This window comes from Pezoporus flaviventris, unplaced genomic scaffold (assembly GCF_033815535.1).
Source record: "Pezoporus flaviventris isolate CSIRO_AGI_PZ_B2104156 unplaced genomic scaffold, CSIRO_AGI_Pfla_v1 ptg000188l, whole genome shotgun sequence".
NCBI lineage: Eukaryota > Metazoa > Chordata > Aves > Psittaciformes > Psittacidae > Pezoporus > Pezoporus flaviventris.
This window is the reverse complement of record NW_026892736.1, coordinates 1,453,091-1,478,254: the sequence shown is the minus strand read 5'-3', so window position 1 is coordinate 1,478,254 and position 25,164 is coordinate 1,453,091. Positions and strand designations below refer to the sequence as shown.

The 25,164-nt window shown below is 56.3% G+C and overlaps 1 protein-coding gene across 1 annotated transcript in view; it reads left to right on the top strand.

Moving 5' to 3' along the window:
* Positions 1 to 5,299: 5,299 nt before the first annotated feature.
* Positions 5,300 to 25,164, top strand: part of ADAM33 (ADAM metallopeptidase domain 33) — a 34,227-nt gene continuing 14,362 nt past the window's right edge. Inside the window, exons 1-10 of the mRNA XM_061441001.1 lie at positions 5,300 to 5,499; positions 8,163 to 8,245; positions 15,036 to 15,106; positions 21,529 to 21,604; positions 22,256 to 22,332; positions 22,657 to 22,843; positions 23,221 to 23,286; positions 23,391 to 23,462; positions 24,224 to 24,390; positions 24,500 to 24,584. Of these exons, the coding sequence (XP_061296985.1) occupies positions 5,379 to 5,499; positions 8,163 to 8,245; positions 15,036 to 15,106; positions 21,529 to 21,604; positions 22,256 to 22,332; positions 22,657 to 22,843; positions 23,221 to 23,286; positions 23,391 to 23,462; positions 24,224 to 24,390; positions 24,500 to 24,584 (1,005 nt within the window). The 5' untranslated portion in view covers positions 5,300 to 5,378. The remainder of the gene's footprint in view (positions 5,500 to 8,162; positions 8,246 to 15,035; positions 15,107 to 21,528; positions 21,605 to 22,255; positions 22,333 to 22,656; positions 22,844 to 23,220; positions 23,287 to 23,390; positions 23,463 to 24,223; positions 24,391 to 24,499; positions 24,585 to 25,164) is intronic.

Below are 25,164 nucleotides of genomic sequence, written 5' to 3'. Positions count from 1 at the left end.
GCCAGGCTGGACACAGGGGCTTGGAGCAAGCTGCTCTAGTGGAAGGGGTCCCTGCCCGTGGCAGGGGTTGGAGCTGGGTGAGCTTTAAGGTCCCTTCCAACCCAAAGCATTCCCTGATCCTGTGAGCTCCTTGGAAGTTGGCCGCAGAATGTAGTCATGTTACTGAACATCTGTCTAAGTATGGCCTGCTCCAGAGGGGCTGATTCCTGGAAGACTGCTTCCCAGAAGGAATTCTGCTGTCTGTCAGGGGTAAATTTGTTAGTGGTTGTGCCTGTAGGAGAACACAACTGAACGGAGTCCTTTAGTCGTTGCCCTGTTCTATGCAAAAGCCAGGTGAGCTGATCTCTTCCACTTATCCATCCTGGTTTATAGCTCACTTTTCCTGAAGCAATGAACCTAGTATAGGAATTACTTCCCTATAATCCAGATTAAACTTAGAATCATAGAATAGTTAGGGTTGGAAAGGACCTTAAGGTCACCCAGTTCCAACCCCCCTGCCATGGGCAGGGACACCTCACACTAAACCATGGCACCCAAGGCTCTGTCCAACCTGGTCTTGAACACTGCCAGGGATGGAGCATTCACAACCTCCCTGGGCAACCCATTCCAGTGCCTCACCACCCTCACAGGAAAGAATTTCCTCCTTAGATCCAATCTAAACTTCCCCTGTTTCAGTTTGAACCCGTTACCCCTTGTCCTGTCACTACAGTCCCTAATGAAGAGTCCCTCCCCACCATCCCTATAGGCCCCCTTCAGATACTGGAAGCTGCTCTGAGGTCTCCACACAGCTTCTCTTCTCCAGGCTGAACAGCCCCAACTTCCTCAGCCTGTCTTCATACAGGAGGTGCTCCAGTCCCTGATCATCCTCGTGGCCTCCTCTGGACTTGTTCCAACAGTTCCATGTCCTTTTTATGTTGAGGACCCCAGAACTGCACACAATGCTCCAGGTGAGGTCTCACAAGAGCAGAGCAGAGGGGCAGGATCACCTCCTTCGCCCTGCTGGTCACGCTCCTTTTGATGCAGCCCAGGATACGGTTGGTTTCTGGTCTGTGAGCGCACACTGCAGCCGGCTCATGTTCATTTTCTCATCAACCAACACCCCCAAGTCCTTCTCCACAGGGCTGCTCTGAATTCTCTTCACAGAATCATTGAGTAGTTAGGGCTGGAAAGGACCTTAAGACCATCCCGCTCCAACCCCCATCTTTAATCCAGTAAAGATGCTCTTAATATACCTCTTCCTTTAGGCTGCGTTTCTTAGTTGGTCGGCTTGGAAGTGTGACCTGGAGTCCTTGGACACGCTCATCGTGGCCTTGGGGAAGGAATTCTCCTGAGCTGCTGCAAATGGAAAAGCTGGGATTCGTTCACACAGGCAGGGTTTGAAGGTTCAATTTATATTGCCGTCTTCCTCCCTCCCTCAGCAGATAAAGGGGATTCTCGGAGCCAAATTGGACCCTGCGGGAGGGTGAATGGCCTCTGCGTGACAAATGAGCGCCGTGTTGATTAATACACTTCTGGAAGGCACCCAAATTCCAGGCTGATGAGGACAGTTGGGAGAGGTCTTGACAAGGGAGAAGGGCTTTAATGCAGTCTCATTTGAGCCATGCTCTGTTGCTTTCTAGCTTTATCAGGAGCTACTTCATGATGGAAAAGAGTCGTCTTCCCAGAGCTGTGCTGGATCCATGCATCCCTGGAATCATTGGGATCTGACTTGCTGCCCTCTGCCAAGTCCCATTGAGTCATCTGCTGAGTAGCCAGCCCCACGCTGCCTCCGGAGAGGAGTAAGTCCCTTGGCCTCCGAGGTAACCAATTGGGTCTGGAGGAAGCTGCATGAGAGCTGCATGACGGGGCCTCGAGGAGCTGAGTTCCTGTGGTTGTGTCCAGGTTGTGTAGTCATTGTAACAGGACATTGGGTGACATCTGCTCTAAGGAGGCTCTTTTGGGGGGTTCTATCAGGGCAGAAGTCCCTATGAGCGTCACAGAGCTGTCACCCTACCTTCCAACTGTCCTTGTCCTTCACAGAAGGACTCATCACAGGCTCAGAGCCATGGCGTTCGTGGTGTAAGGCGCAACGTGTGGGTACCCACAACCTCCCTGAGTGATGTGGACTCCATGTGCTGATCACCACCTCCATGGCTATGAGCAGTGAGTGCCTGGAATGCCCTGGAAATAGACAAGAGGCCTCTCCATAGGCTCAGTTCCACAGATTGGGAGTGATCCTTCAGCACTGCTCACACGTGCTGCTCTTGGCTCGCTCCGGACACACGCATCCTGGCTCGGCGCTCAGCTGCCAGGCTGTGACCCAGCTGCAGACCACGGCAGCATCTGAAGGCTTTTGTCAGCAGAGGTATCAAGTGATGGGGGCTGTGGGGAGGGGGAGAACGCCTGTTCCTGGGCACAAAAAGGCCTTTTGTAACTTGGTCTGGAAAACCACCAGGCATCGGGGGGCCATGCACGTCTCTGCAGCCAACAGCTACACTCAGGTTCCCTGTGCTGGTGGGAGGCAGAGAGAGTTCTGCCTTCAACTGGAGTCAGCCTGGTTTGCGTTGGAAGGGACCTTAAAGCTCATCCGGTTCCAACCCCTGCCACGGGCAAGGACCCCTTCCACTAGAGCAGCTTGCTCCAAGCCCCTGTGTCCAACCTGGCCTTGAACACTGCCAGGGATGGGGCAGCCACAGCTTCTCTGGGCACCCTGTGCCAGCACCTCAGCACCCTCCCAGGGAAGAGCTTCTGCCTAAGAGCTCATCTCAGTCTCCCCTCTGGCAGGTTCAAGCCATTCTCCTTGGCCTGGCCCTACATCCCTTGTCCCAAGCCCCTCTCCAGCTTTCCTGCAGCCCCTTCAGGCACTGGAGCTGCTCTCAGGTCTCCCCTTCAGGAGCCTTCTCTTGTCCAGGCTGCCCCAGCCCAGTTCTCTCAGCCTGGCTCCAGAGCAGAGCTGCTCCAGCCCTCGCAGCATCTCCATGGCCTCCTCTGGCCTCCCTCCAACAGCTCCACGTCCCTCTGGTGCTGTTGCCCTCTTGTCCTGTTGTTGCAGGACTCCATCCCCAAGTGCTGCTCTCAGCACTTTGCACTGGTTGAGAAAGTGGAGGAACGAGTTAAAACCATCCCATAACAGGCAGTAATGAGCTGCTGGGGGATGAATGGAGTCTGTTGGCTGCCCAGGGCTTCCTCTGGCTCGTGGTCCCTGCTCCATCCCACCTTTGGCTCACCCCTCCACAGCAGTCCCAGCCACCAATGGCCCTTTCTTGGAAAGACATTGGCAGGGCCCTGCAGCTCTTTCATGGCCTCGTCCCTCTGGACCTTGCTCTGTTGGGAGCTCTCCTGAGCTGTGTGCCAGGCTACTGATGTACAGCCACTGCTGAACCTCCGCCTGGACCTGCACAGGGCCACCAGTGTCCTCACCACCCTTCCATAGCTTTAGTCTTTGGAGTCACTTCCCTTTTGGCAGTCTTTGTGCTCTCATGGAAGCAGTGAGACCCGCACAGCTCCTCCGTGGTGAGCTCTGGAAGGAGATGGTCTTCAGGGAGTCCTTCCTGGTGCTCTACAGAGCTCGACTCGGGGCAGAAGATGCTTGGAAGAGCTTGTGGTGACAGCGAGGTGCTGCTAAACAGCATTAAGCCACCTCAGGAACACTGCCTCTTGGGCTAATGGGGGCTTCAAGGTGCTGTGGGAAGCCTCACTGATGCTGTCCAGATGTTTGCATCTGCTGGTTGCATCCGAGTGCCCTGTTCCTGGGACCTCAGCCCATGGTTGAGTGCCAGGAGGGCTCTGGCTGTGCTGCTGAGATTGGCTTTATGTGCTTTTTGTTCTGGAGAGGGGCTTTGGACAAGGGTCTGTAGGGGCAGGACAAGGGGAACGGCTTTAACCTGCCAGAGGGGAGATTGTGATTAGGAAAGTCCCCTATCCTATCCTATCCTATCCTATCCTATCCTATCCTATCCTATCCTATCCTATCCTATCCTATCCTATCCCTTCCTCTCCCAAAGTGCAGGGGGCCCCAGAGGTCCCTGCAGCCTGTTGGGTGAGGGTATTTTCTGTCCTCATCTCTTAGAGTGAAATCATTTGCAAAGCTTTAATTGTGAATGTTAATCAGTATTATTAGTAGGACTTTAAGAACGAGTGATGAATCCTGATGGGAAGAGGGATGGGTGACCCCAGAAAAGGACCTAAAAGGGCAGAGAAAGTGGCGTCTGTGTACGTCTGTGTGTGTCCACGTGTGTCACTGTGTGTCCGTGTGTGTGTCTCTGACTCTATGTGCATCTGTGTGCATCCATGTGCATCCGTGTCTCTGTGGGTTTGTGTGTGTCCCTGTGTTGTGTTTGTGTCCATGTGTCTGTGTGACTGTGTCTTTGTGTGTCCATGTCCCTGTGTATGTCTACGTGCCTGCATGTCCACGTGTCCATGTGTCCCCATACCCCTGTGTGTCCATGTGTCTGTGTGACTGTGCCTGTGTGTCTGTGTCCACATCTCTGCGTGTCCCCATGTCCCTGTGCTGTGCTCCTGTGTCCCTGTGGCTCTGTCTGTCCCCACGTCCCTGTGTATATCTACATGTCTGTATGTCCACGTGTCCATGTGTCCCCATACCCCTGTGTGTCCATGCGTCTGTGTGACTGTGTCTCTGTGCGTCCCCATGTCCCTGTGTATGTCTACATGTCTGTATGTCCACGTCTCCGTGTGTCCCCATAGCCCCGTGTGTCCATGTGTCTGTGTGACTGTGCCTGTGCGTCTGTGTCCACAACTCTGCGTGTCCCCATGTCCCTGTGTATATCTACATGTCTGTATGTCCACGTGTCCGTGTGTCCCCATACCCCCGTGTCCCCATGTCCCCATGTCCCTGTGCTGTGCTTCTGTGTCCCTGTGGCTCTGTCTGTCCCCATGTCCCTGTGTATATCTACATGTCTGTATGTCCACGTGTCCGTGTGTCCCCCTACCCCCGTGCCTCCATGTGTCTCTACATGGCATCACCGTTGAGCCGAGCCTCCCTCCTCTTTGACCGCCCTGAAGCCCGAATCCCACGAGCATTAACCCCGGCCCTGCCGTGTCCCGACGCTCCCAGCCGCCTCCCTGCCCCTCTTCCCCTGCCGGGCTGGCGGATGCGGGTTCCCAAACCCCTTTTCCCCGCTTCCCCATCCCTCGTGGCCCGCAGGGATGCGGCCGGGGGGGAGCCCGGGGGCCGCGCTCGCCTCCGCTCTGGTTCTCATTACGCGGCCGGGCTGGGCCAAGAACCGCAGCAATAAATAAGGGCGAACAATGCCGGCCCCTTCCCTCCCTCCCTCCCTCCCTCCGCCGCCCGCCCCAGCCGCCTCCAGCCGCCGCTCGGGCACGGGGGCTCCGGCCCGGGGCGGGCGGCGGGCGCCACGGTGACGGCCGCGGGCAGCGGCATGGCCGGGCCCGGTGCCCCCCGCCGCGGGGACAAGGTTTTGGGGAGCCCCGGCTACGTCCTGGCGTTATTGGTGCTACCGGTGCTGCTGCTCGCCCCGGCGGGGGCCGCGGGACCCGCAGGTAAAGGCATGGGGGGGGGGGGTGTGTGCATGGATGTGGAGATGATGCCTGAGGGGTTCCTTGGCTTCACTGTGCCCCCTAAATCCTCCTTTCGCTGCCCCATCCCGTTCCAGCGCTGCGCTTTTGACTCTATATGGTCCGGTCGGGATGGGAGGGCTGGGAGCGGCTCCTCGCCCCCGAAAAGTGGGGACCCCCCCATGTCCCCCTCCCGAGAGTCCCCCGCTATAGATCTGGCTGTGGGCAGTGGCCCTTCGGAAGGCGCTGGGGGTGGTTGTGTTGCTGGTGTGTGTTTTAGGGTGAAACGTGGCTTTTTCTGCTGTTGAGGAAATAACACTATTCCCCCCCGCGATGTTCCTATCACCTGGGGGGTACCAGGTTGGGGTGATCCCCTTGTATCCAATCTTCCCCATCCCTAATTCCATCCACAGCCCCACCACGAAGCTGGGGCCGATGCTTCTCCCCGCACAGCACCCTTTTCATGCCGGCTGTTTTGCACTCCCGAGCTTCCCTGCTCAGTTTTCCAGCGACTCCAGGATAGACCCGTGCGGGCGGGGAGAGCAGCAGGGAGGGTGGTGGGAGCCGGGATCTGTTTGGATAAAGCAGAGAGGAGGAACGGGTGGGAACGGTGCCCGCTTCTCGGAGCTCCGGCATCCTCCGAACGCAGCAGTGCAAACATCCCAAGCGCCAAAGCAGGGCTGTTCCCGACACAGAAAGGGCTGGGAATGAGAGTTTTCCAGGAAATACAAGAGAGGGGGGTGGTGGGAGAACCCCTCTGCTTCGTGTTTGGGTTTGTTTGACTTAGATTGTTAAGGCCCTATCCCATGCTCCGAGTGTCTTTGATTCCCAGCAAAAAGCTCCATCCAAACCAGCAAGGAAATAGAAGAACCGAGAGGATTTTAGGACGTGGCTCAAAGCCCAGCCCAGTAATTCCTGCAGAACTCGTGTCCCGTCCTCTCCCTGGACAGCGTGGGAGAACGATGGGATCTGCAGCAGGAAACATAGGATTTGGGATTTCTTTCCCCAACCTTTTTGTGTAATGGGAAGGCAGCAAATCCCACCGGAGCTGAGCACAAATCACAGCCGTGCCTCAGTTTCCCCATCAGGTGGTTGCGGTTGGGGGGTTGGAGGCCCCTCATTCCTGCTGTCGGGAGAAGGGAGCTGGGATGGTGCCACCACCTTATCTGCAGTTATTCCTGGAATCTGATTGCATGCTATATATAAGGAAAGCTGATTAAATGCCACTGTGCGATAGCGGCGGGCGCGTGGCGGGGTACCTCGGTCACGTTAAACACTCCATCTGCAATTCCTGCCCTACAAATCCAACCATATTCCAGTGCCTAAAGGGGCTGCAGGAAAGCTGGAGAGGGGCTTGGGACAAGGGATGTAGGGATAGGCCAAGGGGAATGGCTTGAACCTGCCCGAGGGGAGACTGAGATGAGCTCTTAGGCAGAAGCTCTTCCCTGGGAGGGTGCTGAGGCGCTGGCACAGGGTGCCCAGAGAAGCTGTCGCTGCCCCATCCCTGGCAGTGTTCAAGGCCAGGTTGGACACAGGGGCTTGGAGCAAGCTGCTCTAGTGGAAGGGGTCCCTGCCCGTGGCAGGGGTTGGAGCTGGAGGAGCTTTAAGGTCCCTTCAGCACAAACCAGGCTGGGGTTCTGTGATGAAGCCAAATCCCCCCCCAGTCATTGCACAGGGAACCAAAACAAGCACATAAAACACTGAAGCCCTAAGCCCTGTTATTCCACTCCCTTAGTAAATAACTTCACCCTTTGCTGGGGAAGAGGATTCGATCCAAGTGTCCACTGACAACATTTGGCTTGGCGCAAGGCTCCAGCCCGGGATGGTTTTGCTCGACCTCATCTCCCTGCAGCATCGCTTCTGTTTCTGCTGTTGTCCAGCCTTAAGCCCTCGGTAGCTGCTCTCTCTGCTGCAATCCAATACAGCCACATTGTTTAGGAGAGGAAAAAAAACCTCTTAGAAAGCCTGTCTGTGTCTGATGGAGCCAAGGAATTGCTTGTTCTGCTCTGCCTGGGGGAGCTGGGATGGCTCAAGACGAACCCATGATGTGCTGCTGCTATTTTAGCTCCTCAGCTCCCTGCCTGAGCCCAGCACTGGTTGGGAAGATGATGGTTTGACTTCTGGAGGGGGTCAAACTGTGCTTCCTCACCCCGTAAATGATGATGATCAATGGTGTGAAAGCATAAAGACAAAGGAAAAGAGCTGAAATAGGGAAGCTTTTGTGTGATTTGGGAGTGATGGAGCAGGGGAAGGATGCGCTGCCACCCTGCGCTTGCTTGCTCTGCGATGCTTGGTGCAGTTTGCCTGCATTGGTTGGTGGTGGCAAAGGGGATGCCATCCACGTGCTGGCTGCTTCTCAGGGTTTAGGGGCATTTAGGTCACTTTTGGGATCTGGGTAGGTAGAAATGCTCCTGAGGGCTTCCAGGCGCAAGGCTGGGCCAGCAATGAGGATGCTGGCATGCGGAAAGGGTGATGCTTTGGCTTCAACCTGGTGTCCATGCCCCAGGGACACCTAAGAGGTGGCACTGGTTGTTGGCTGGAGTCCTCAGCTCTGCTCCTTAACCCCCTGGAGGTGTCTATGGAGCAGCTCCTGCTCTCAGGGTCTGGCATGGTGTGTTCATGTGCTCACCAGGTCTTCTCCTTCCCAGGGCCAGCACCCCATGGGGAGCGGGTCACCCCTCACTGGCTCCTCAGGGACCGGACCAGACGAGCCGTCAGCCTGGGTGAGAAGGTAAGAGCAGAAATGGTTCCTCTGCACTGCCCTGTGCAGATGGGTCCTGGGCCTGGAGCTCTGCATGGTGGGATTCAAATGGAGGTGTTGAGTTTGCATGAGCAGGGTGTTGGGCTGGGGCAGCCTGGACAAGGGAAGGCTCCTGAAGGGGAGACCTGAGAGCAGCTCCAGTGCCTGAAGGGGTGCAGGAAAGCTGGAGAGGGGCTTTGGGACAAGGGATGTAGGGACAGGCCAAGGGGAATGGCTTTAACCTGCCAGAGGGGAGACTGAGCTGAGCTCTTAGGCAGAAGCTCTTCCCTGGGAGGGTGCTGAGGCGCTGGCACAGGGTGCCCAGAGAAGCTGTGGCTGCCCCATCCCTGGCAGTGTTCAAGGCCAGGTTGGACACAGGGGCTTGGAGCAAGCTGCTCCAGTGGAAGGGGTCCCTGCCCGTGGCACAGGTTGGAGCTGGATGGGATTTAAGGTCCTTTCTAACCCAAACCAGGCTGGGATTCCATGCTGTGTTGGCAGGATCCCATTAGATGTGGTTATAACCATTGGGCAGGAGGGAGGATGGGTGAGATCTGCAAGGGGGGCCGAAAGGAGCTGGGAGCTTTGGAGGGAGGAGATGGAGGTAATCTGTCAGACCGATGGCTTGGCCAGGTTGGATGGACCAACAGCATGAGCTAAAGGATCGAAGTGTGATGTCCTTGGGGATTCTGCAGAGAGGCTGGGTGCAGGCTGTGGGAATGAGGTGCCATCTCTTCCCAGGATGTCTCTGCTGTCACCTCACCATCTCCATATCTCCCTTCAGAGATGCTCTGGTGCCCCTGGCCTGGGTTTAGTGCTTGGCCCTGGGGCCACCAGCTCCACAGCTGCCCATTGCAGCTGATCCCCATACCCCACAGCAAGGAGGTGCTGGGAGCTGCGGTCTCCTTTGGGATGGATCCAATCCCTTCCCAGCACAATGATCACCAATGGGATGGTCGCAGGATCCAGCTTTGTGTTGGGGCCGAGCAGATGCGCTGCTGGGAATAGTCAGTGCTGGGAATGGCCCTTCTCTGGCACCTGAAATAGCCCCTCACATTGGGGATGCTGTGCTCAGCCTTTAGCAATGTCCCCTCCCTTCTAGCAGCCCCACGTTGGTGTATATATGGGTTGGAAGGCACTTGGGATGGGGAGCACATGGCAGCAGGAGGTGTATTTACACTCCCAGTGTCCAAATGGTGCTGGGTGGATGCAGACCATGGGCATTTCGGGAATCACCCCGGGAACCCTGGGCCGGGATGGCTGGGCAGGACCCGGAGCACTTCCTGGCGTCTGCTCTGCATCCCCTGGCTCCCAGCAGCCTGGAACAAGGAGGCTCCTGTTCCTCGGAGCAGGGGAAAGGAGGGGAGAGGAAGGGTGGGGGGGCTTCAAGCAGGCAGGATGGTGGCAACCAAAGGATGGGGTAAGGGATGAGCGTGCTCCCTGCTTGTGGACAGAGCCCCAGCACAATGCATTCTGTCCTTGTGCTGCTGCTGGGTGTATCTTTAGGCTCTATTTAATCCACCCCATCCCCACCCTGTCTCCTCCTGCTCTCCAGCAAAGATCCTGGGAATAAACAGGGCTGTGTGGTTGCTGTCAGCAATCCAAGCTGGGCTTCCCGGGTGGGACTTTGCCAGGAGGCAGCATCCCAGTGCGTGGAATGATGGCTTGTGACAGCCCCGACGCTCCTTCATCCCTTCCCTGCAGGTGGGATGCTGCGCGCTGGCCCATGGTCCCTGGGGACACCGCTGCGCCTCCTTTCCTTCCTCCCAGTGGGACGAGGAGGAGGATGGTGGCGGTGGCCCTGCGGTCCCATCGTGTGAGGGCTGGCACGGCGCTGCCTCCCCCCTCGACGCCCTCCTCTCTCCTATTGTTAGGGGCTGAGCTCCCCGCGGGCTCCTCGGCTCCCAGCACACATGGAAGTGATTTGTGAGAGGCCATGGAGGAGGTCGTGGGGACCCTGATTGCAAACAGCTCCCTCCTTGCTGCTGCCTTGGGGTGGGATCCTGCCCCCCTGCATCCTCCTCCTGCTCCTTCCCCTGGCTCGGGATGCGAAGTGAAGGATGTGGGGCGCTGACCATGGGCTTTTCCAGCCCTTCAGAGGAGGGCATGGAGGTTGTGCTTGGGTGTCCTGCCGGTATTCAACCTTAAAGCACAGAGGTCCTTTGGGACCCACCAGCCTGCCTGTCCCTGCCCGTGGCAGGGGTTGGAGCTGGGTGAGCTTTAAGGTCCCTTCCAACCCAAACAGCTCCGTGGTCCTGTGGTTCCATGATAAATAACCCCGGGGAGCATCACACACGTGTGGGATCCCAGCCCAGCTCCGGAGGAGGAAGGGAGGAGAGGACACCCATGGTTTGGGTGGGCTGCAGCTGCCGAGGACACGTTCTCCTGCCATCTGTTTCCTGCAGGGAAGCCCTTTTCCCCTCGCAAGGTGTGGCAGCGCTGAGCAAAGCCTGGTGTGCTCCCTGAGCCAAGTTGGCTTTGGAACAACCCAATTCCTGCCTCTGCCCTCCGTACCCCTGGCTCCCGTGGAGCTGGCTGCTCCTGGGATGCTTTTCCTGTCCTTGAGCTCTTGGATCCCGATCCCGGTGTGCATTCAGTACAAGCTGTGTTATAGCATCACAGAATCCCAGCCTGGTTTGTGTTGGAAGGGACCTTAAAGCTCCTCCAGCTCCAACCCCTGCAGGGACACCTTCCACTGGAGCAGCTTGCTCCAAGCCCCATCCAACCTTGCTCTTCCAACCCAAACTCTGCCGCTCGGATCCAGCTGCCTGGGGAGGACCTGGCTCATCCATTGATGCTCCAGCTGCAAAACCCATCTCCAAATCCTCTGGGGAGCATCTCCTGGTAACTCCAGACCCCGTCTTCCTCTTTACACCCAGGCCTGCATGGGTTTACTTAGGAAATGAGGGCTTATGGGACCAAGCAGATGGCCGGGCTGTGATTTGGTTGTGGCTTTTGGCTTAACTCGTGATGTCCCAAGGAGCTCAGTGCTCCTTGAGCCCGCTCCTGGGGGCTGCAGGGCAATGGGAGCTTTCCAGCAAGGATGGAGGAGGGAAGCAGAGATCATTTCCCCCTTGAAGAGCAGCACAACCCCTTGGCCTCCGCTGTGGTTTGTGTGATCAGTGCATTGAAACAAGAAAACAGACTCAGGCTCAGCCCAATGGGTCTCTGTGCTGCTCCAGGCTGGGTCAAGGCCAGGGTGCATCCATCCCAGCTGTATCCCAGCCCTCGGTGGGACTGGGCTTTGCTGGGATGCTCTGGAGAGAGGCCACCACATCCACATCCAGCCAGGGCTGAGCTCTGGTTCCGTGCAGCCGATGGTGGGGACCAGTGCATCCCTTTGGGGCTGCTGGAGAAAGGAGGTGGTGTTTGGGTGGGAGAGGAAGGTGCTGGAGCCCAGGATGGTGGGGGAACCTGGGATGATGCTGGAGCTGCGGAGGGTGATGGAGCCTGGGGTGGTGATGGAGCCTGGGATGGTGATGGAGCCCGGGATGGTGATGGAGCCCGGGGTGGTGATGGAGCCTGGGGTGGTGATGGAGCCCGGGGTGGTGATGGAACCTGGGGTGGTGATGGAGCCTGGGATGGTGATGGAGCCCGGGGTGGTGATGGAGCCCGGGGTGGTGATGGAACCTGGGGTGGTGATGGAGCCTGGGGTGGTGATGGAGCCTGGGATGGTGATGGAGCCCGGGGTGGTGATGGAACCTGGGGTGGTGATGGAGCCTGGGGTGGTGATGGAGACCGAGATGGTGATGGAGCCTGGGGTGATGATGGAGCCTGGGGTGATGATGGAGACCAGGGTGGTGATGGAGCCTGGGGTGATAATGGAGCCCGGGATGGTGATGGAGCCTGGGGTGATGATGGAGCCCGGGATGGTGATGGAGCCTGGGATGGTGGTGATGGAGCCCGGGATGGTGATGGAGCCCGGGATGGTGATGGAGCCTGGGATGGTGATGGAGCTTGGGGTGATTCTGGAGCCCAGAATGATGCTGGAGCCCAGGAAGGTGCTGATCCCTGCTTATTCCCGATGCACAGCCTCTTGGCCAGCAGCTCCTGGGGACCCAAGCACCCACTAGTGATGCTTAAGGCAAAATGACCTATGTTTAACTCATGCAATGGCCTTTCCTGGCCTTAAAGTGGGGCTGTTTGACTCCTTCCTGGCACGAGTGATTCCTGCATCCTCCTTCTCCCTCTTTTTCCTGCTGTTCATGTCCCCCCCCCCACCTCTCCATGTGCTCTCAGGGGAAACTGAGGCACGGGGAAGAGAGAACACCTCATCGAACATCAATGGGGTTGAACACAGACCCCATTGGAAGCGGTTTGTTTTCCAGCCTTTGGCAGTTTGGGATGTGGGACAATGCTTACACAGGGAGCTGGGAATGCCGGGATAACCCCGTACACACACACACACATATCCCTTTAAGACAGCAGCTGGGAAAGAGCATTTTGCCAGTAAAGGCCCTTAAGTCGAGGCAGGGAGTAATTGCTGGGGAATTCAAACCCGGGAAGGGAAGGAGCCGGCAGGGATTGGGAAGGAGGCGGAGGAGGAGGAGATGGGCTGCGGGGAGCTGGTGTTAGGGAGATCAGAGAGGGGAGCGAGAGGCCTGGAGGAAGGGGGGGCAAGAGGAGGGGAAAGAGGGGAATCGGCAGGAAAAGCGTCCCATGGCCCAGACCATGTTTGGCCACGGAGGGATGTTTGGATAAGATCATGTTCTAAAAATACAGCCCGTTCCCACCGTGGCTGCAGGAGGGAGCCCAGCGCCTCCCTCAGCACACAGGGCCCCTGGCTGGGGTCCAGGACCGGGGCTCCCATCCCCGTGGTCAATTTGAGCTGCTTAATGGGGTACATCCGTGTCTAGAGCTCGGTTTTGGGGGGAGCATAAACCCCACGTCCTAGGGTGCAGCTGTGGTGGTACCCGGCTGCTCTACACCCCAAGATGCTCCATCCAGTGATGCTGCCCTTTATAAGCATGATGGTCCCCAGGACGGTGGCCTTGGGGCTGCCAGGCTGGAGGTCCCCAGTCTCCCCGGTACCCATGGGGATGAGGACTGGGCTGCAAAGCCTTGCCTTCCGTCTCCATAGGGACGAGCAGGGGCAGCAGGATCTGACCTCTGGTTTAGCCCAAGCTGGGGATCACCCAACTTCACCCCCACCCTGCTGCATCCCTGCAGAGCCCTGTGATGTTCCCAGCAGGCGAAGCCAGAGCCTTGTGGAGTGAGCTCCTTCCTCTGCCCTTTCCCTCTGGAGCAGGGAAAACCTCACCAGCTCACAGCCAGGGCCCTGCAATGGATACGGAGCACGGGGCTGAGGGCTGGCAGCATCCTGCATCCGTCATGGATGGGGAGGGATCAAGGGTGGGAGATGGAGCCAGCTGCGCCGGCCGGGCCATGAACAGGAGGCAGGGTGATGCTGTGGTGTCCTGGAGGTGGGGAAGGGACATGGGGACATCGTAGGAGGGCTCTTGGGCTCCAGCCCATCCTGTCACGTGCAGGCGGCCGCGCTGGTGTGGATCCCTGCGTTGGGCTCCTATTTAACACCCTCCAAAGGGAGGGAGTGAGTAAAACCACCAGCATCCTGGGGAAGCTGAGTCAGCCGTTTCCTCCCAGTGCCCCTGGTGCTCGTAGCGGTGCGGTTATCCGGTGCCTGGGTGGTTGCTGGTTCTATCCATACCCCCACAAGGGTGCACGGGAGGGGGTGAGCCCCCCAGGGACCTGCTTCTGCAGGGATGAGGCTCTTTGCACTGGCTCAGGATCCCTGGTGGGATGGAGCGCGCAGAGACCCTGCTTAGGATGCTCGTGTGATGCTCCCAGCACGTATCCCACATAGGATCATGGATGGTTTGGGTTGGAAGGGACCTTAAAGCTCATCCAGTTCCAACCCCTGCCACGGAGCACCCTGTGCCAGCACCTCAGCACCCTCCCAGGGAAGAGCTTCTGCCTAAGAGCTCATCTCAGTCTCCCCTCGGGCAGGTTCAAGCCATTCCCCTTGGCCTGGCCCTACAGGCCCTTGTCCATACCCCACATCAGTTCTCTCTTGCTGCCTTTCCCAGGGGAAGCTGCCAGCAGAGTTGGGATTTGCTGTCTCACCCCCATCCTTGCAGGGTGAATCTCGGTGTGAATCCTCCTTTATCCCCTGTTAGGCTGGGAATTCATGGGGAAATCAAGCAGGAAGGTTTATTTCTCACCTTCCAGAGGCTTGAGGCGGGGTATGGAGTACGTGGAGCAGATCCACAGGGAGGAGGCAGGAATGTGCCCTGAGCTGGGGAGCAGAGGAGGATGCTGGGGACAGGGATGTGCAGAGGAGACAGCGCCCGGTGGGAGCAGCCCAGTGTGCACTGTGATCCATTATCACCTCAAATCGAGGGGGCTGAGCTCTGGGGGGGGGTGAGAGTTGATGTGGATCAGTGTGGATTGTCCCTTGCAGAGTGGCTGAGGATGCTTGGGGAGCTCCTGATCCCTGTGTCCCCACTGATGCTCTGTGGCACGTGGCTCCCACTGCGTTTTCCCAACTGGAAAACCAGCTCCTGCTTTTCCCAGGAGCAACCTGGGTGTCCCTGCCCCTGGCAGGAGGTTGGAGCTGGGTGAGCTTTAAGGTCCCTTCCAACCCAAACCAGGCTGGGATTCTATGATGATGCTCGAAACCCATTGCTCCCACTGCCCTCGGTGGTGCTAATGGAGCAGTAGGTCCTACAGTAACAAGGCCGGCAGTGGGATGGGTAAACCCTGAGGTGGCTGCATCCCAGGTTCTGCCTTTCCTAATCCCATCCCTCCTTTGTCTCCTCCATAGGTGCCTGCCCGGGCAAAGGTGGCCGTGAAGGCTGAGGGCAAAGAGCTCATCTTGATGCTGGAGAGGAACCAGTAAGTACTGGGGCTGAGGAAGGGGTGCTGGGTGTCCCTGCCATGATCCTGCATGGAGTGGTTGTATCCTGGCCTCTTTTCCATAGCGGAAGGCACAGCCCCATGTGGCTTCCTGCCTGCTGCAGCTGATAGGGCTGTTGGGGCTGAAATGCTCCTTTTCCCACTGCCCACACCCATGTGGTGCAAGAAACAAGTCTATGGCACCCAAGACACTGCACCTAAGAGCTTCCATGTTATCCGTGGCACCCAAAGCAATCCATAACGGCACCCAGGGTAGCCCCCAGCACCCAAGACACCAAGACTGGCTGTGTCAGAGAGCCTTGGCCATCTCAACTGCTGTCTTGTGCCAGCTGCCAGGTCTACCTTATCCCCTGGGCTAGTGGGACCATGTTAAGACCTCAAGTCTTCTTTCTTCTGGTACTAAGAGACGTTGTTGGCCTCCAAAACCACCCTGGTGGTGTTTTTCCTCCTTCCTTGTACTGAAGAAGAAGACACATCTTGCCCTTTGTTTCCTTGGGTCTCCTGGTTTTTGGTCTGCCCTGGAGAGGATATCCCAATGACCTGAGCCATGCTGAGGCTCGCTGTGCCCATGGATGTGCCTCGCTGTGTCCCCATTTACGGGATCAGCTCAACCTTCCCGTGTCCCCCATTCCTCAGGCATAGAACGGAGGCTTTGTCCTCTCCACTGCCCTCAACCAACCCATCCCCATCCCTGTCCCCATCCTGCCCGTGCGCCCCGCACTGACCGGACGCTTGCCCATGGATCCCTTTAGGGAACCCACCTGAGCTCCCATCTCCTTCCTGAGCTGTAAATGGAGTTCCTGGTGCCAAGCACCCGCTCCCAAGCGGGCTGGGGAGCCGGACCCGTTCCCACATCGGCATTCCTGGGGCCGGGCTGGCTGCAGAGCAGGCACCCAGAGGCACAAGGGGGTTGTGCCCCACGGTGGCTGCTAGCTCATGGTGGGAGCCCATCGCCCTGGCATCTGGGCGAGGGTGTGCGGATTTGGGGGTGTGGAAGCTGCCAGCATCCTCTTTTCTTTTCCTCTTTTCCCTCTTTTCCTGTTTTCCCTCTTTTCCCTCTTTTTCCTCTTTTTTTCCTCTTTTTTCTCTTTTCCCTCTTTTCCCTCTTTTCCCTCTTTTCCCTCTTTTCCCTCTTTTCCCTCTTTTCCCTCTTTTCCCTCTTTTCCCTCTTTTCCCTCTTTTCCCTCTTTTCCCTCTTTTCCCTCTTTTCCCTCTTTTCCCTCTTTTTATCTTTTTTCTTTTTTCCCCTTTTTTTCCTTTTTCCTTTTTCTTTTTTCCTTTTTCTCTTTTTTTTTTCAATCTCTTTTTAGTCTCTTTTTCTCTTTTCTCTTCTTTCTCTTTTCTCTTTTTTCTTTTTTCTTTTTTTCTTTTTCCTTTTTCCTTTTCTGTTTTTCTCTCTTTTTCTTTTTTTTCCTTTTTTCTCTCTTTTTTTCTTCTTTTTTTTCCTCTTTTATCCTTTCTTTTTTCTTTTTTTTCTTTCCCTTTTTCTCTTTTTTCCCCTCTTTTTTCCTTTCTTTTTTTCTTTTTCTCTTTTTCTTTTTTCTTTCTTTTCTCTTTTTCTCTTTTTCTTTTTTTCTCCTTTCTTTTTGTCCTTTTTTTTTCCTTTTTTTCTCCCCTCTCTCTTCTGTCTTTTCTTTCTCCTCTCTCCTTCCTCTCCCACCTCCCTCAGGATCATTTCACTCCGAATCCCCTGTCTGCTCCCCAGCCCCAGGCACTCCCTGGCTGTGAGCTCAGCTCCTGCTCTTCCCTGTGGCAGGAAGCACTTTGTCAGCGTGGGATGCGGCTGTGTCCCAGGTGCTGGGGACCAGCCTGGGAGGGATGCTGCAGCTGGGACACAGGGGGACCCCGTGCCTGTTGCTGGGTGCTGTGTCAGGAGCATCCCCCCCGTGCTGTCAGGGAGGTGAAGTGACCGGGGCTGGAGGGGGTGTTGGGGACCCCAAACCTCCCGCATCCCCAGCTGGACCCTGAGCATGAGGTTGATCCCTTCTTCTCCCAGAAGGATGCTTCCCATGGGGACTTTGGTATTCCCAAGGGGGGTTTGGTCCCTGTGGGGAAGCTGTCCCCCTGCCTGAGCTAATCCTTGGTGGTCACCCCACCATAGAACCATAGAATTAACCACGTTAGAAAAGACCTTTAAGCTCATCAAGTCCAACCTTTACCCCAGCACTGCCAAGTTCCAGGGAGATACCCCCCAAAAGGGGAAGGACCCCCTGCCTTCTCACACAGAGGGGGATGGCCTGAGGCAGCCCCTGCCCTGTAGCTGTTGCGCAGAGGTAGGGGACCAAAAAGACGACGAGGGTTGGAAGCGAGTTCCGGGTCGACGTCGTGGGAAACCCTCCCCCCTTCCTGCCCTGCTTCCCCAGGTGTCCCTCCATAATAGGTTCGAGGCCCTGGATCTTGAAGGAGAGGTAGGTGAGAATGTGGGGCAAGGCCAGCCCACAAGGCCACATAGGAAAAGGGAGTCGACTTTGCACCTCAAGACTGCCTCTGTTAAGAAAGAAAGAAGGGTCATTGTAGTAGGGGATTCCCTTCTGAGAGGAACAGAGGGCCCGATATGCAGAGCTGACCCTCATCATAGGGAAGTGTGTAGTCTGCCTGGAGCCCGGATCAGGGATATCACCAGGGCGCTCCCCAGCCTGGTGCACCCGACAGACTATTACCCGCTGCTGGTCTTCCAGACAGGTGGGGAGGAAGCTGCTTCCCGCAATCTGAGGGGGATGAAGAAAGACTACAGGGCCTTGGGGCGGATGGTGAAAGAGTCTGGGGCTCAAGTGATCTTCTCCTCACTCCTTCCATCTTCCACTGATGATGTGGGAAGGAATGGGAAGATTCAGTTCATGAACAATTGGCTTCGAGACTGGTGCTACAGGCAGGGCTTTGGATTCTTTGATAACGGCTGGTTTTATAGGGCACCAGTCTGGACAATGACAAGTGAGAAAGGTTTGTCTCACAGAGGGAAAAGGATGCTGGGGCACGAATTAGCAGGGCTCATTTGGAGAGCTTTAAACTAGATTCGAAGGGGGATGGGGTTGTAGCTGGGCTTGCCCCAGTGGGGCAGCGCTCCAGAATTAATGAAGACTGGGAGGCCTCCTACAATCCTAGGGTGAAATCGGTGTGCTCAGCTCGCTCCCTGAAATGCCTGTACACCAATGCGCGCAGCATGGGAAATAAGCAGGAGGAGTTGGAAACCTGTGTTAAGTCAGGAGATTATGATCTGGTGGCAATTACAGAGACGTGGTGGGACAGCTCACATGACTGGAATATAGTCATGGAAGGCTATGTCCTTTTCAGGAAAGACAGGCCAGCCAGGCGGGGTGGTGGGGTTGCTCTTTATGTGCGGGAGGAACTACAGTGCACCGAGTTCTGTCCAGGGACAGATGATGAGCGAGTTGAGAGTCTGTGGGTGAGAATTAAGGGGCAGGCTGGCAGGGGGGATACTGTTGTGGGTGTCTGTTACAGACCACCGGATCAGGGTGAGGAAGTTGACGAGGCCTTCTACAGGCAGCTGAGAGCGGCCTCACAGTCACAGGCCGTGGTCGTCGTGGGGGATTTTAACTTCCCTGATGTTTGCTGGAGGGACCACTCGGCAACCCAGCCGCAGTCCAGGAGGTTCCTCCAGTGTGTGGATGATAACTTCCTCCTGCAAATGGTGGATGAGCCGACCAGGAGAGGAGCGCTGCTGGATCTCATCCTCACTAACAAGGAGGATCTGGTTGAAGCAGTAAGGGTTGAGGGCTGCCTTGGTTGCAGCGACCACGAGATGGTGGAGTTCAGGATCTTGTGTGGCAGGACTAGTAGAATACCAAGTAGAATTGCAACCCTGGACTTTAGCAGGGCAAACTTTGGCCTTTTCAAGCAATTGCTAGGGGAAATCCCATGGGCAGGGCTGCTTGAAGGTAAAGGGGCCCAAGATAGTTGGTTGACATTCAAGGACTACTTTTTCCGTGCTCAAGATCGGAGCATCCCGACACGTAGGAAGTCAAGGAAGAGGGCCAAGAGACCTGCGTGGCTAAATAGGGAATTGCTGGGTATGCTCAAGTGGAAGAGGAGAGTTTACAGGTCATGGAAGGAGGGGCTGGCCACTTGGGAGGAATATAAGGCTGCTGCTAGAGGATGTAGGAAGGCAGCTAGGAGGACTAAGGCATCCTTAGAATTAAACCTGGCAAGAAGGGTCAAGGACAGCAAAAAGAGCTTTTTTAAATACATGGCAGACAAAACTAACACCAGAGGCAATGTAGGCCCACTGATGAACGGGATGGGTGCCCTGGTGACAGAAGATAAAGAGATGGCAGAGTTACTGAATGCCTTCTTTGTCTCTGTCTACTCTGCTGCGGGCAGTCCTGAAGAGCCCTGTACCCCTGAGACCTTAGATGAAGTCAGGTCGACGGAGCGGTTTGCCTTAGTCGATGAGGAATGGGTTAGAGACCAGTTGAGCAATCTGGACATCCATAAATCCATGGGTCCAGATGGGATGCACCCGCGGGTGCTGAGGGAACTGGCGGAAGTCATTGCTAGACCACTCTCCATCATCTTTACCAAGTCTTGGGAAACGGGAGAGGTGCCTGAGGACTGGAGGAAAGCAAATGTCACTCCAGTCTTCAAAAAGGGCAAGAAGGAGGACCCGGGTAACTATAGGCCGGTCAGCCTCACCTCCATCCCTGGGAAAGTGATGGAACACCTTATCCTTGGTACCATCTTAAGGCATATCAAGGATAAGAAGGTTATGAGGGGCAGTCAACATGGCTTCACCAGGGGGAAATCATGTTTGACCAATCTCTTAGCCTTTTATGAGGAAATAACACGGTGGATGGATGATGGCAGAGCGGTGGATGTGGTCTACCTTGACTTCAGCAAAGCATTTGACACAGTCTCCCACAGCATCCTCACGGCTAAAATGAGGAAGTGTGGACTGGATGATCAGGTAGTGAGGTGGACTGCGAACTGGCTGAAGGAGAGAAGCCAGAGAGTTGTAGTCTATGGGGCTGAGTCTAGTTGGAGGCCTGTAACTAGTGGAGTGCCTCAAGGGTCAGTACTGGGACCGGTATTATTTAATATATTCATCAATGATTTAGATGAGGGAATTGAGTGTACTATCAGCAAGTTTGCTGATGACACTAAGCTGGGAGGAGTGGCTGACACGCCAGAAGGCTGTGCTGCCATCCAGCGAGACCTGGACAGGCTGGAGAGTTGGGCAGGGAGTAACTTGATGAAATATAACAAGGGAAAGTGCAGAGTCCTGCATCTGGGCAGGAACAACCCCAGGTTCCAGTATAGGTTGGGGAATGACCTGTTAGAGAGCAGTGTAGGGGAGAGGGACCTGGGGGTCCTAGTGGACGACAGGATGACCATGAGCCAACACTGTGCCCTTGTGGCTAAGAAGGCCAATGGCATCCTGGGGTGTATTAGAAGGGGGGTGGTTAGTAGGTCGAGAGAGGTCCTCCTTCCCCTCTACTCTGCCCTGGTGAGACCGCATCTGGAGTATTGTGTCCAGTTCTGGGCCCCTCAGTTCAAGAAGGACAGGGAGCTGCTGGAGAGAGTCCAGCGCAGGGCAACTAAGATGATTAAGGGAGTGGAGCATCTCCCTTATGAGGAAAGACTGAGGGAGCTGGGTCTCTATAGTTTGGAGAAGAGGAGACTGAGGGGTGACCTTATCAGTGTCTATAAATATATAAAGGGGGAGTGTCACGAGGACGGAGCCAGGCTCTACTCAGTGGCAAACAATGATAGGACAAGGGGTAATGGGTACAAACTGGAACACAAGAGGTTCCACTTAAACTTGAGAAGAAACTTCTTCTCAGTGAGGGTGACGGAACACTGGAACAGGCTGCCCAGGGAGGTTGTGGAGTCTCCTTCCCTGGAGACATTCAAAACCCGCCTGGACGCATTCCTGTGTAACATTATCTAGGTGTTCCTGCTCCGGCAGGGGGATTGGACTAGATGATCTTTCGAGGTCCCTTCCAATCTCTAACATACTGTGATACTGTGATACTGTGAAGTCCATCACTAACCCATGGCACCGAGGGCCTCATCTGCATGGGCTTTGAACACTCCTAAGCCCTCTGATAGGGGATGGGTGGGCAGCTGGATCCCAATGCAGGTCCCCGTCCCAGAGCTGCAGGACCCCAAACCAGTGGGCAGCCCCTTTGAGATACAAAGGGGGGCATTGGACTGTGATTCATGTCCCCACTGGCCATGGGCAACCACTGGTTGGGAACCAGCCCTGACTCAACGGTGATGGCTGATGTGCTGTTAGCTCTGCAATGGGGTCTGTGAAGGGAAGCCATTTGGATGGCTCAGCACCACTGATGGTTGCTTGGGTTCAGGCATAGGGACTCGATGTGTTCCTATGCTGGGACACCCAGACAACCTCAAGGGTCCTAACCCTTCTCTTCTCTCCATAGGCTGTTGGCTCCAGGCTACACCGAGACTCACTACACCAGGGATGGGCAGCCCGTGACAGTGTCCCCAAATCACACGGTGGGTGCTGGGGGCATGAGCAAAGCTCACCTCCTGTTTTGGGGTCCCTTGTGATGGAGCCGGAGCCCCACTGGGCCGGGGAGGGGTGTTGTGACTGGCAGCATCGCTGGTGCAGGAGGAGCACAGCAGCACGTGGCTCCTGTAGCTCTTGGCTGTGGTACAGGGCAAATAAACACAGGCAGCGCCGGCTCTTCCCGACGTTCCCCACTGCTCATCTGTCACCCAGGCACGGGTGTCTGTGTCCTGGGCTGAACCCATGGAGCCGGCGGCTTCCCGGCTCCATCCCTCCTGTTCCGCGGTGCAGAGGGACACGGCTTGCATGGAAAGGAGAAATGGGATGGGCACATGGGTTAGTTATTGCCCAGCCCCGTGTGGTGGTTTCTAAAGGAGGTCTCCATCATAAGAGGGACGTGGAGCTGTTGGGGCGAGGGCAGAGGAGGCCATGGAGATGCTGCGAGGGCTGGAGCAGCTCTGCTCTGGAGCCAGGCTGAGAGAGCTGGGCTGGGGCAGCCTGGACAAGAGAAGGCTCCTGAAGGGGAGACCTGAGAGCAGCTCCAGTGCCTGAAGGGGCTGCAGGAAAGCTGGAGAGGGGCTTTGGAACTCATGAGCTTTAAGGTCCCTTCCAACCCAACCACTCCATGATCTCTCCAGGACCACTGCTACTACCATGGGCACGTCCGGGGCTACAGCGGCTCCTGGGTTGTCCTCAGTACCTGCTCAGGAATACGGTATGGAAACATGGATGTGGGGGGCTTGTGGAGCTATTGGGGGGGGATGGATCCGGCTGTCCCTTCCATTCTGCAGGGACCCCCTTGAGTACCCCCGAGGAGCACCAATAGTCCTACAAACACAGCTCTGGATGCTTCATGGGGCTGGTTTTTCCATTGCTCCTTTTCTCCCATCCTTGAGGTGTCCAAGAGACACCCATCTCTTCTCTCTGCCCCTACTCCATATATGGGCCAAGCTGCAATGAGTTCCCGGGTCCTCAGCAGGGGCTGGTGAACCAGACTGAAAGCACCACAGGAGTCCTCAAGGGCTGTTCTCCATTGCAGGGGCCTCATAGTGCTGAGCAGCAACACCAGCTACTACCTGAAACCCCTGGGGACCCCCAGGCCAGGCCACCACGTCATCCACCGAGCAGAGCACTTGCCCATCCAAGGTGGGACCTGTGGCCACGGTGATGACCTCGGGAAAACCATTGCTGACATTGCTCAGCTCTTCCAGCCTGTGCCTCGCCGGGTAAATCCATTCTGGAGTCCTTTGCTCATGGGAGGGATGGGAATGGGGCTGTCTGCACTCTTATAAATGCCTGTGGTGGGGTGCCCATCACCCTGGCATCTGGGCAGATGGGACCTGTGTGAGTTTGGGCAGGAGACCGCAGAGGGAGGGTTTATGGGTTGGGTACCAGTGCTGTGTCCTATGGTGTGGGACGTGATGTGAGGTGATACTGGGAGTTGTACTGTAGCCACTCAGCTTTTCCTTGTGTCCTTGTGCCTCGGTTTCCCCTCTCAGCTCTCCTTCCTGAGCAGCTTTGCAGGGACTGGGAAGCCTGAGATGCCCAGAGCCATGAACTTCCTGCTCCTTCATTCCTCTGAGCATCACTGTCTGTCTTGCAGGCCAAGAGAGATGCCTGGAGGACCATGAAGTACATGGAGCTCTTCATCGTTGCTGATCACACACTGGTGAGTGGCGTAGGGAGCAAAAACATGATTCCATGGCAGTTCCCCCTCCGCCTCCCTCCCTGCTCTTCCTCTGGTGACCCTTCCCCATCCCCATCTCTCTGCAGTACAGGAACCAGCACCTCAACCTGGGCCACACCAAGCAGCGCATCGTGGAGATCGCAAACTACGTGGACAAGGTAACGGTTAGTGAGCAGGACCTGCTGCTCCCTTGGGACCAGCTCCATCATTCCCAGTGCATGTGAACGCACCAGCCTGGTGGTGGGCCTCAGGGACTGTCCCCATGTCACTGGGGCTAGGAGCTTAGATGGCAGATGTGGGCAGGGCGCCTTGCTGTGGTGATGGGGATCGATGCTGGCATCCTTGACACAAGGAGGGGCACACGTAGGTGTTGTCAGCTGATGGATGGCATCGTGCCACCGTGATTTGGAGGTGGAATTGGGACAAGCATCTCCCCAAGTCACCCAACTGGAGGGAAATAGTCATAGAATCACAGATTGGTTTGGGTTGGAAAGGACCTTAAGATCATGCAGTTCCAACCCCCTGCCACGGGCAGGGACACCTCACACTAGACCATGTCCCCCAAAGGTCTGTCCAGCCTGGCCTGGAATGGGCCAGGGATGGAGCATTCACCACTTCTCTGGGCAACCCATTCCAGTGCCTCAGCACCCTCACAGGGAAGAACTTAGTCCTTATATCTAACCTAAATCGTCCCCTGTTTCAGTTCAAACCCATCACCCCTTGTCCTATCACTCCAGTCCCTAATGAAGAGTCCCTCCCCAGCACCCTTGTAGCCCCCTTCAGATACTGGAAGCTGCTCTGAGGTCTCCATGCAGCTCCTCTTCTCCAGGCTGAACAGCCCCAATATTGTCAGCCTGTTTTAATCATGGAGACCCCGCAGCCATTCCCCATCTCCTCCATCCCTGTCCCCTCCCTGCAGTTTTACAGGTCACTGAACATCAAGGTGGCCCTGATCGGGCTGGAGGTGTGGACAGAGCGGGACCAGTGCACTGTGACCAGCGATGCCAACGCCACGCTCTGGTCCTTCCTGCAGTGGAAGAAGTCGCTGAGGGCACGCAAGAAGCACGACAATGCCCAGCTGCTGACGTGAGCATCCCTATGGACCTGGGGACGTCGGGATGAGGGCTCCTAGCTTGGACCAGGGTCTCCTGACCACCCCTGGGGTGCTAATGGCCCCTTGGTTCTTTCTATGCAGAGGGAAGACGTTCAGGGGGACAACCATCGGCATGGCCCCGCTGGAGGGGATGTGCAGCATGGATAACTCTGGAGGTGTCAGCATGGTAAGAGGGGCAGGGGGGTCTTCTCTGCTTCTCCCAGGCTGGGGGATCACATTGTCATTCCATCTTACTGGAGTTCTTCACTTGGAGGACCGGGATTGGAGGTTGGTCCTCGGATATAGCCTGAGAGCAAGCAATGATGTTGGTAGCTCCTTACCCCTCTCAGACGTTGGCCAAGCGAGAAAGGGATGGTTTAAAGGTCTCTTGCCCCATGTACACCCTCAGCTTGCAGCTAGCAGCAGCATTGGGATCTTCTATATTGCTTTTGCCCCACATATTGAATAGCCCTGCTTGTACTCCATGGTTTTGTAGGGTCATCTCTGCCCCAGATACCTCTTATGCTCCTCCCGATGGGGTGATGGTGGCCCTGGTGACCTGTGGTCCCGGGGCAGAGTGGTGATGTAGAGCAATGAGGTATCTGGTTTTTGGGATGCACCTTCCAAGGCCCCAGGTTCTCTGTAGCTGGCTGCAGCCAAAGAACTTCCCAACAGTCCCCTGCAGGACTTTCAGGAGACCAAGCCCCACTTCTGCCATGAATCCTCCTCCGTCCCCCTGTCTGTCCCTCCCATGGGATCCAGCTGCC